The sequence below is a fragment of the Callorhinchus milii genome, unplaced genomic scaffold (genome assembly GCF_018977255.1).
Source record: "Callorhinchus milii isolate IMCB2004 unplaced genomic scaffold, IMCB_Cmil_1.0 Scaffold19, whole genome shotgun sequence".
Classification (NCBI taxonomy): Eukaryota; Metazoa; Chordata; class Chondrichthyes; order Chimaeriformes; family Callorhinchidae; genus Callorhinchus; species Callorhinchus milii.
The window spans coordinates 5,851,297-5,863,176 of NW_024704760.1; the positions used below are offsets into that span (position 1 = coordinate 5,851,297).

At 39.9% G+C, this 11,880-nt stretch overlaps 1 protein-coding gene across 1 annotated transcript; it reads right to left on the reverse strand.

The window, feature by feature from the left end:
• Positions 1 to 611: 611 nt before the first annotated feature.
• On the reverse strand, positions 612 to 5,142 carry LOC103179125 (peptidase inhibitor 16). The gene is made up of 5 exons (XM_007894237.2): positions 4,847 to 5,142; positions 3,749 to 3,967; positions 2,958 to 3,067; positions 2,098 to 2,186; positions 612 to 1,027 (listed from the first exon to the last, which is right to left on the reverse strand). Exons 1-5 carry the CDS (start codon positions 5,003 to 5,005, stop codon positions 930 to 932), a joined length of 675 nt encoding a protein of 224 aa, XP_007892428.1. The 5' UTR covers positions 5,006 to 5,142; the 3' UTR covers positions 612 to 929.
• Between the last annotated feature and the right edge of the window lie 6,738 nt (positions 5,143 to 11,880).

Consider the following 11,880-nt stretch of genomic DNA (forward strand, 5'->3'; position numbering starts at 1 on the left):
AACCTTGGGGAGAATAATACCGTAAAGAATCTTGCACTTGGTGTAGGGCTTTTCACATCAGAAAGTCCAAAAGTGCTTCCCAGGATATATTATTATTATTATAAGTGGAGTGACTGTGTATTTTGTGAATAACACAGCAGCCAATTTGTGCACAGTGGAGTCTTGTAGCTCAGTGGTTAGAGCGCTCGCTTTGCAGGTGAGAGACCTGAGTTCAATTCCAGGCAGAGGGCGAAACCTTGGGCAAGTTTCCTTACTCCACACAGAGCCTAATAATAATCCCTCCAAAAAAAACAAAACAATAATAAATTGGTCATTTTCAATCTACTACTGTTTGTGGGACATTGCTGTGCGCAATTGGCTGCTGCGTTCGCCCACAAATATACAGTCAATTCACTTTACAGTATATTCTGTGAAGCGCTTTGGGACGTCTCGAAGACGTGAAAAGCGCTATATCAAATGCAAGGATTATTATTATTATTATTATTATTAGGAATGCGGTTGATGTTCATGGAGCAGGAAAGGATTTTGACTGTGGAGTTCTGGATCAGTTGGAAGATTGAGCTAGGCAGGCCGGCAAGCAGAGCATTGACAAAATCAAGGAACACAATGTATACCGCAGACTGACAATATTTATTATTTATTTCAAACATCTATATCCAGGCAACAATCTATTGTCATCAAGCATCAAGTGAAACAGAGTGAAGATGTTATTCAACATTTGTACTACAGAGTTCAACTTAGTTGAAAATTACTTTGATGTAAGAACTAACAGCAACTTAACAAGATTCAGGCTAAGAGAAGTGATTTGATAACATTGTTGATGGAGATCCATGCAGATTCAACAGGAGCCAAGTAAACCTTTTAAGGTTTAAGTTAAATGTATATAATTTATTAGGTGGGCCAAACCTCTCTTTCACTGCTTTCTTGCTTCATAAGGAATACAAAGCTACTAACATTAAAACAACCAGAGTAGTACTAGAGAACATTACTAAATTCACACCATTGGAGCCTCCTTGCATGTTGTTACCTGTTGAAACATGTGATGACATAGTAAGATTCTCATTATGTTCACACAATCACAAATATACTAAGTTTCAGAACAGAATTGGTAATCAGTATTCAAATCTCACCATTGGTGTCTTTAGTGTTAAAACATATAAATGTAGTAAACTGCACAGTGTACCTGTATCATTTTATAATTAAAAGTGTTGTACATTATTTAACAATAGTCTTTGAATTTAATATAGCGCCTTATCAGGTCCTCAAGATATCTCAAAGCACTTCACAGAATATACTGTAAAGTGAATTGACTGTATATCTCGTGGGTGAAACACGGCAGCCAATTGCGCGCAGCAACGTCCCACAGACAGTCGTGGATTCAGTGACCAAATTATTATTTTGTTTGTAAGGGATTATTATCCCCGGAATAATGATCTGCCAATTGACTAACAACCTAAATACATTCTGCTAAGTAAACAGAGGCATGTGGAGTAAGGAAACTTGCTTAACGTTTCGCCCAGCCCGGGAATCAAACCCGGGTCCTCTCGCTTGCGGGGCAAGTGCTTTAACCAATAGACTACAGGACTCCACTATTTTGCAATGGCTCATTATTTTCACTAGCTCAACTGAAATATAATTATTGTCTTGACCAAGCTCTTTTGATTATTAAAGCAGCGATTATTATTGTTGTTTTTGAAGAGTTCTGTACACCGACCTAACCACTTGCATTTATGTAACTCTTTTCACGCAGGATAGTGGTCTTGGAGAGCTGTACAGTAGTGGACTGAGACACCATTGTAGATGAAGAACAATCAATACTGACTGATTTAATTATAAATTGAAGTTAGATCAGTTGAGATACTGAGATGTTTAAATTATTGGATATTGGATTATTGGTTAGCCTCTAGTGTACGTTTACTTCCTTGACCAGTGCAGATCAATAAGTGGAAAGAAGTAGCTTCAATTGTAAAGACACAGTCAAACAGATGACAACACTTAATGTCTAAACTCAATGGCCAAAGATTCCCAGAGCTGAGATATATTAAACAGTACTTAATCTATGTTTAGATACAAATTGTTGCATGAAAAGATACTCACTGCAAAGATTCCCCTGACATGAGTATCCTTTTGGACATTCACTGCAGGACTTCCCTTTTCTATATGGTTTCTGGTTTTTATAGTTACCACTGGAAATGGAAAGTCAAAAATGTAGGAAGGTTAACAAAATGTTAACAAAATATTGAACGGTATTGCAAGGTCACCCAAATGCCACAAAAAATCTGCACACTAGTTATATATCAAACAAAAACATCTCATGGAAGATCATTCGGAATAATGTGCGCTCTGCAGTCAAAAAGGGCTAGAACTGCCTAAACATCAAGACATCACTGATACTGGAATGTCAGAATTGAATCAGCCATCTGTGGCGGTCTCGGTAGTCCGGTTCCTGAGCCAGGTGGGTCTGCAGTATTCCAGGGCATTGCTGATGACAACTCAGTCAGCCTGGCTCATTGGCAGGACCTGGAAGAGCAGACCAGTCAATGGTGGCAGGGAGTCATCCCACTCAGCTCCCGTTAACCCTGCAATCCCAAAGCCCTTACAGGTAGGGTAGATCCCAGCTGGACAAGCAGCGGGAAAGCTTGTGCCAGTGATATTAATGGCAAGCTATGCAGTTCTAGCTGGTTAGACTCCAGCAGTTACCCCAACGCACACTCTGGGCTCCCCAAGCCTTGGCTCTCGCTAACCTGCGCCTAATACTTCACGGAATTAGGCAAAGCGTCCTGCAGGGAGAGATTGCGCATTGCATTCCATCAATCTATCTCTGGAATTTCCATGTGTAAGTGGGATGCATGGAATTCTCAGTTTGGTTTGGATACTCTTAAGCACGGCGATGGGTTTCCTCAGGAGTCAGACACCCGGCTGACCCAAAAAAAAAAATCACTGATACTTATACTTACGGAGGTGAATAATTGCACACCAGAATAGTTGCGTCCTTCAAATCCAGACCTTCCACTGTCTTACAAAAGTAATGGGCACAGCCAACCTTATTACTATTTGCCCATACAACCTGTAAAAAGCACATAAATTAAGTGAACGAAACTCGTTGAGGATTTGAAAAGCTTTTCTTTTCTTTACACAGAATTTAAGAACCAACAGAGAGAGAATACACTCTAAACTCTGCTGTCCACACCAGTATCACCCTAGATGTCTTCCGACGTGAAAGGCGCTGTACAAATTGATATTTTGATATTTTTGTAGTTAGTTGAAATATGAACAGGATAAGTTTTTGCAGAACATTCCTTTTGAATGAAATGACGTGGTGTTGGAACAGGAACCTTTCTCTGACTAATGGTATTCTCCGATTGCTAGCACACCTCATATTAATGTACTAGTAATAATAATCTTTGCATTTGATACAGTTCTTACCACATCTTCGAGACGTTTCAAAGCGCTTCACAGACTTTATATTTTTGCGGGCGAAATGCAGCAGCCAAGTACAAAGAGCACTTATTGTTTTTTTGAAGGAATTAGGGGGGTTTGTAGGGAAGCAGAGAAGTTAAGAAAAGAACAGAATAAAATAACTTTTTTCAATTGGGGAGCGACTGATAGTACTCTGTCCATCTCCAGTTGCTGTTCAGACTACAGGCGAATAAACTCTGTCAACTATCCAGGAGAAGGTCTGTCTGCAGATCATTAAGCAAAACAAAAGTTAAATGATTGGTTCAGAGAATTTGATGAAGTTTCATACCTGAGTATAGTGTCCACACTTTTTATCTGCAGCACAGCCCATAGTTTCGAATGTGTAATAAGGCTTTTCGTCGTACCAACTCTTTATTGCGTTCCCGACGTTGAATTTACCAGTTCCCACAAACAAGTTTTCCCCCACATTTCCCCTTTCTGGGTTATGTTCCCATATGCATTTGGCTGCATATGTCTTGGCGATGTTTTCCAGACCTGAATCCCAGGACTAAAAACAAATGACCTTGTCGTTATCTAGTTAAATGCATGATATCAATACTCACGTATAAAAGTATAAATGTTTATAACAGTTGAAATGTACTCATTTGTAATAAAACAAAGAAGATTCCTTGCATTTGATATGCCGCTTACTTGCTTGACATGCCGAAAGAATGTCTCAAAGCACTTTGCAAGATTGACTGTAAACTGTAGTGACTGTGTATTTCTAGGCAAAGGAGGCAGCCAGTTTCCATACCCAGCCTTTAAGTGAATGACCAGTTTTTTTTTTTGGTAATTTGGACAATTTTTGGCTAGAAAAACTACCTTCTCTCTTTGAATATATGGCCATGGGATCTTTCAGGCTTGAATAAGACCAGTTTTGATTGAATCAGCATCCAAAAGGCGAGAGAGAGAGAAAGAGAGAGAGAGCTGCGTTTAACGTACGAATACAGTCAAACCCAATCATAAAAAAAAATGTAAAATAAATATTTACAAACCTACCCAAACTTTTATCTAACTTTGGCTGAAGATGCTGAGGCAACGCACAGCGCCCTCTAGCGCCGCAACGACTGAGATCAGCACAGCTTTAAGTATGGATATTTGTTTTCAGTTTTATGGAAACATGTCTATTCAGAATTACTGTATCACTGCATTCCCCTCTGCTCAGCTCTCACCCACTAGCATGGAAGTGGGTCCTGTGGGGTAAGGACTTTACTTTTCCACAAAAATCTACAAATAAACTCTACCGCTTCGGTGAATGTGAATATTAATTAATTAATATTAATATTAATTGCAATGTACCATTGCAATTGGTGTTTTTTTTAACCCAGATTAGCATTAAGGCTGCTGAATAAATCGTATACTGATTTATTACATGGTAATAACTTACCATTTTAAGCATGTTGGTTGCACCCTCCTGTGATCGATAATTATTGTGGACTTTCACGACTTGCTTCTGTTCTTCAGACAGGCAGTAGGTAAACGAGAGAAATGTCAGCAAGTACACCAGCAGCACAAGAGCTGTCGGTATCAGTGATCTGCCTTCCATCGCTCAAATAAAGTTCATGTGAGCAGAACTCACAGCTCAACTTATACTGGGTCACACCCATGGAAACAAGGAACAAGGGAACGAATAGCCAGCAACCTTGTAAATTGCAAAACCTTCCAGTTGTTGACTGGTCCAATTAATTTCGAGTCTGATTAAATATTAACACGCTACAAAGTTTAGGGCTCTATTGGAAACTCAAATTTTTATGGCAAATCGTGCCAAGGTTCACTGCAGTCATTGGCAGGACCTTAAAGGGCAGAGCACTCACAAGGGATAGGGAGTCATCCCACTCAGCTCCTGTTAACACTGCAAGCCAAAGTCCTAGCAGTTAGGGTGGTCCTAACTGAACAATCAGCGGGAAAGCTTGTCAGTCAGTGATATCAATGGCCAGCTACGCATTTTTAACTGGCTAGACTCCAGTAGTACTTCCAAAGCATGCTCTGGAGTCCCTAAGCCTTGGCTCTTGCCAACCTGTGCCTAATACTTTCCGGAATTAAGTAAGCAGGTTGCGTCCCTCTAGGGAGAGAGTGCCCATTCCATTCCAACAATCTGTCTCTGGAATTTCCGTGTGTGTTGGTGGGATCCATGGAATTCTCAGCTTGGTTTGGACACTCTCAAGCACGGTGAGCTGGGGGCTGGAATCGAGAGTGTTGGAGGGCAAGGAGGCTGGTGGCAGAAGGAAAATAGTGCATAAAAGCTTGAATATCTATTGCATCATTTAGCAGGCAAGCAAAGGCTACAGAGGCTGAGCTGGATCTTTATTATTCAACCCAGGTTTCAAAAGGAGTTGATGGTGTGCCATTTGCGCTGAAACAATGTGCTGCCAACAAATCACTTGACTCAATCAGGTCATAAGCCCGGACTCCACTGGTAACAACTCCAATGCCATCCAGCCACTCCGTGATGCATTTGATCACTTTATAGTTTGAACATAACTCTATTTTGTGGAGTCCTGTAGCTCAGTGGTTAGAGCACTCGCTTTGCAAGCGAGAGCCCTGAGTTCGAAACCTTGGGCAAGTTTCCTTACTCCACACAGAGCCTAATAATAATCCCTCTAAAACCAAGAACAATAATAAATTGGTCATTTTCAATCTACGACTGTTTGTGGGACACTGCTGTGTGCAATTGGCTGCAGCGTTCGCCCACAAATATACAGTCAATTCACTTTGCAGTGTGTTCTGTGAAGCGCTTTGGGACGTCCTCCCGACGTGAAAAGCGCTATATCAAATGCAAGGATAACCCATTCAGCACAGTTTCCTCCTCATACTCCCACTGACTTGCCCACTCCTTAAGTCAATCCCTAGAATTGGCTTCCAAACGCAAGATCACTCATTTTCCATGTGTAGGTGGGATGCATGGAATTTTTGGTTTGGTTCAGATACTCTTAAGCATGGTGATGAGATGAGATGGTGATGAGATGGGTTTCCACATGTGTTAGACCTCCCCCCTATCGCTATCCATGCCAGAATTAGAACAATTACCCAGCTCAAAATGTTTTTCCATAACCACACATACCACCCAACCAGACTGGATCCGTTGATAAGGCGCTATATCAAATGCGAGGATTATTATTATCCATCTCAAATTCAAATTGGAAGAATTCAAATGAATTGGCAATGGATTTGTTTGTCGGATATCTAGCCACAAAGAACTAGTCATGGACTTGTATTTCTACATGTAGGGAGTTGACACCCAACTTTATCTTTCTATCCAGGCAACTGCTGCACTGATAGATTATTTGTCAGACGTCAATTCTGCCATTCAACTTTCACTCCTGAAACTCAGAAACCAAACCCACGCGCCATGCGTGAACCTGAACTATCTTCAAGTTAACTGTGACAAAGCCAAGGTTATCCTACACAGCTTCAGCTAGCTCCATCTTCTCACCTCAACCTCTCCAGGTCATGGAGCCAGTATGAAACTGTTTGACCTTCACCTCTGACCACGTCTACAATCATCTATCCCTGCAACATTAAACGTGCAATACAAATGCAGAATTGTTTCGAAAGATAGAGTTTCTGTATGGAGAATGGCAGAATCCATGGTGAAGGCTATTGGCGTCAAACTTGAAACTCATGAGGAAACACATATGTTGATGGCTTGTCATTATATTGGGGAGAAGGTTGTGAGGTTCAGAACAGTGGGATATGTATTGTGAAGTATCGTTGTAATCTATAATATACCAAGAAACTGTGTAGATTTAGTGAACTATAAAAAAGCAACACAACACACAGACAACAAACATTAAACTTCTTGTGGAAAATTAATTCTCATTGTTCGTAGGCTACATCTTGAAATTGAGTCCGGCAGCCTGCATGTCAGGTCATAGAGTAGAAACAATTTTTTTTAGGTAATGTCAGCTGTCGAAAACCCTGTAACTGTAATGTCTTCCTCTGCATTACATAACCTTGGTATATGCAATGCCTTGGATTAATTTTCGATCCTTAAACATCAGAACAGAAAAAAAACAACTACACCCTGAAACAGAGTTGTGTCTCAATCATTTAGTGCAGCTGTGAGTAAGTGAACCTAAGGGTGGATTTTTCTTTTGAACAACACAATGAATTGGCGGAATTCCAACAACTTGTTGCCTTAAAATTCATTGTAAAAATTCCGCATTCCCCAAGCTCCATTCGTTTATCTGCCCATTATTGGGGAAGATTGTACTCTGTGGATATGAATGTTATGAGCAATTGGCCTAAAAGAGACCAGCTGAGGGTATTTGTTAGGGAAGCTAGTTCGAAATCGGGGGAAGTGTTAAGCAGGGTGCCTAGGGATCTGCAGTGGGACCCCTCCTATTTGTTTTAATACATTAATACCTAATACTTCTGCCTGGAATCTCTGCTACTAGTTTTAATACATTCATATTTTAATACTTCTGCCTGGGGCCTCTCCTATTTGTTTTAATATAGTAATACTTTAATATTTGGTCCTTTTCCTCGTTTCTATGTTTGTTTTGTTTGGAAGGACACAGTGTCAAGCAAGCAAGAACTCCCAGCTCACGCACATCCCTCCTGATCTACAACGGATCAGTCGGCAGGAATTCTTTCTCAGGAAGTATCCCTCGGGCTCTTTCTCTCAGGAACACTCCCTCTCTCACTGACTCTATCTCTGTCTCCGAGTGAGTCTCTCTCTCTCAGTGAGTCTCATTCTCTCTCTTTCTGGGGGTAATAATCCACCAAAATAAATAATAATTTCGTCACTCAATCCGCGACTGTTTTTGGGACCCTCCTGTGCGCAATTGGCTGCCGCGTTTCGACCACAGAATACAATCACTACACTTTACAGTACATACTGTGTCATGCATTGAGACGTCTTGAAGATGTGATAGGGCACTATATAAAATGCAAGGATTATTATTATTAATAATAATATTATTAATAATACTAATATGGATTTGCTGACTCAATGTAAAGGTTTCTAATTTTCTAATTTAGGGGGAACTGTGGAATCAGATGTGGTTAACATCGTTTTTGTGACGAGCGTTTTTGCCATTAGTACAGCTCATAGTATCATACGTGTATTCAGTTTTTTCACCGTACCATTTCTGGACTGCTCCCTTGATGTCCAAATCGCCAGTTCCCACAGACATGTTTTCCCCAGAAGATTCTCTGTCAGGGTTATGTTTCCATGTGCATTTGGCTGCATATTCCTTGGCAATCGGTTCCAGATCTGAATCCCAGATTTATATGTCGTGGGTGAAAGGCGGCAGCCAATTGCGCATGGCAGTGTCCAACAAACAGCCGTGGATTGAGTGACCAATTTATTAATATTATTTGTTTCTTTGATGGAATTATTACCCCTGGAAAATGATCCCCCAATCGACTAACAACCACTTACTGCTAGGTAAACTGAGGCATGTGAAGTAAGGACACTTGGCCAGTGTTTTGCCCTGCCGGGAATCGAACCCAGGTCTCTTGCTTGCAAGGCATGCGCTCTAACCCTGTACTCCATTTATTCATTGAGATGTCTTAACGTGCTTCACAGAATATATTGTAAAGTGAATTGACTGTATTATCTGTGGGTGAAATGCGGCAGCCAATTGCACACAGCAGTGTCCCACAAACAGTCATGGATTGAAGTGACCAATTTATTATTGTTTATTTTCTTGAGGGATTATTATTATTATAATCCCTCCAACAAAAAATTTGGGTCACTCAATCGATAACTGTTTGTGGGACACTGCTGTGTTGCCCACAAAATACCCAGTCAATCCACTTTACAATATATTCTGTGAAGCACTTTAAGACGTCTCAATGACGTGATAAGACACTGCATCAAATGCAAGGATGATTATTATATTGGGAGAAGGTAGTGAGGTTCAGAATGGTGTAATACTTCTTGCGTGTGGGTGGAAGTATCATCGTAATCTGCAATCTGTAACACCACTTTCAAAAACTGTGAAGACTGTGAATTATGCAAAAAGAAGCGCATAGACAACAAACATTAACCTCCTTTGTGGGAAATGAATTCTGATCTTTCATAGATTAAAACTTGAAATTGGACCTGGAGATAGAGTCATAGTGTAGAAACTAATTTTTAGGTAATGTTTCCTGTTGAAAACTGTGCAACTGGAACATCTTGCTCTGGGGTGTGTAAGTTTGGTACATGCAATACCTTCAATTAGATATTCATCCAGACTGTGACTAGATCATAAAAATCACAAGAGAAAAAATAACTACGCCTTGTGCACGTAACCCTAAGACACAGATGTGTCTCAATAATAAAGTGCAGCTGTGAGTAAGTGGAGCTGGACAAGAAAATACTAAGGGTGGATTTTTCCTTTGTGCAACTCAATGATTTGGCGGAATTACAACAAACTGTTAGCTTAAAATTCATTTCACTGTAAAATCCTGCATTCCTCAAGCTCCCAGTAAGTAATGGCAGTGAGGGATTATCCCTTAAATTGCTGCTGTTATTTCATTGACTGCAAAAATTACTATTCAAAAAGAGGAATTTATTCTGGTGACCTGGATAACAATCCCCCCAAAAAAATTGGTCACTCATTCCATGGCTGTTTGTGGAACATCGCTGTGCACAAATTGGCTGTCACGTTCACCCACAAAATACACACGGTCTCATGTCACTTTGTACTACATTCTATGAAGAGCTTTGAGATGTTTCAGTGATTGGATAAGGTGATGTATAAAAGGCAAGGATTATCATATTTGGAGCAAGATACTGGATTTACATTTACAGTTCCAAATTATCCTGCGCACGTCTGTGGAAACCGCTGTGCACATCCCCCAGTAACTGCCATTATTTTTATAGTATTGAAGAGTTGGTTGTGCAACGGTTTTTTATTGCAAAATTTAGCTCATCAAAGTTCTTCAGTAACCCCCTTATGTGTACTCCACCCCAGGATCCAATGCCACTAATTGAAAAAAGAAGGAAGTTTTTCTTGGTGTCCTGGCCAACAAATAAAAAAAAGGTTATTCACTCTCCGACTGTTTGTGGGACTTTGCTGTGCGGAACTGGATGTCATGTAAACGCTTTGTGGCGTCTCGATGATGCGATAAAGCACTTTATCAAACGCAAGGATTATTAATCATTTATATTGGCGAACAAAACTACAGTTTACCAGCTCTGAATCACTCACCAACAGAAACTAGATCAAAACACAATCTGTAATATGACTGGAAGGTAATGTGTTAAATTATTTGAAATAAACAATACTCATTCACAATTCTGAACCTTTTGTTGCTGGCATGCGTGAAAAGCCTACAAAAAATCTCAGAAATTCATAATTGACACATGAGCTCTTTGGGAGATAGGGATCTTTCCATCGCAAACCCACAGAAATAAATATCTGAAATGTCTCCATATATATATATATACGGAAGAGAGAGATTTATCAAGTTTACAGATTATATAGAGTATACATAGTTGTATAGAGTATTGTATATACTATGATATTATACACAATATGATAAATAAAATCATAGTATATACAATACTCCAACTAAACCATTCACATTTGGCCTTCGAGAATAGTTGTAGTTCCCACCTGTCAAGACATTTTTATGACAAACAACTAAAGCCATTACAAACCAGAATTCCACCCAACGGGATTTAATTAAATTAAATTAGATCGGATTTAATTAAGGTGCTGAACAAAATTACATGCTATAATTAAGTCTTGTCATGTCCAACAAAGGTAACCAACTACTCCACCAGAGAATTGCGTGTCCAAGTAACAAAAAATAAATGATTCAGTGTTGAGACATGAAGTAGTTGGATCCAAAAAATAATTATAGTACTTTTAGTTAATGAGAGGCTGTGACTCCTTCTCTATTAGCTACAGTAAAGATAATTCAATGAAACACCCACAAAGCTACAATTAGGGGAACAATTTTTTTTGTACCACAGTAGTCAAAAAGGCGAATAGAATGATGTTTTATCCCCTTGTACTCTCACACTCACAAAATACACATTCTTACAGACAACGAGTTTTCATCAGATTGGACGACCACCACATAGTTTAACTGTGAGGCAGTTCCTGCTACGTGTTGGGGGTAAATGACTGAAACAATAACTTGCAAAGACGGAGGCAACATTCTAACAGACATTGAGACTCTGTTCAAACGAATATCCAATCGAGTTTGCAGGTTCCCTGGTCACGATATCATCACCGCCAGTGTGTACAGGGCAGCCTGCTCCATGGGCATGCAGACATTACATTCTGTGAAGCGTTTTGAGATGTCTCGAACACATGATAAAGCGCTATATTAAATGCAAGGATTATTATTATTATTATCATTTTTTCTTGGCTTACAATGAATTTTTATCTTCTCTTGCAGATGATTCCAGTGTAACAATGTCTGACACCAATAACCTCCTCCTTATGCCATCCACGGAAGATGTCACACCGAACA

Bases quoted from the DNA above. Each gene is read 5' to 3' on its own strand.
- LOC103179125 (XM_007894237.2), bottom strand. From the start codon at position 5,005: ATGGAAGGCAGATCACTGATACCGACAGCTCTTGTGCTGCTGGTGTAC. The intron at 3,068-3,748 runs GTATGAAACTTC...TGCTTTTTACAG, and splicing joins AGTGTGGACACTATACTCAG to GTTGTATGGGCAAATAGTAA. The intron at 2,187-2,957 runs GTAAGTATAAGT...TTCCATTTCCAG, and splicing joins GTGTGCAATTATTCACCTCC to TGGTAACTATAAAAACCAGA.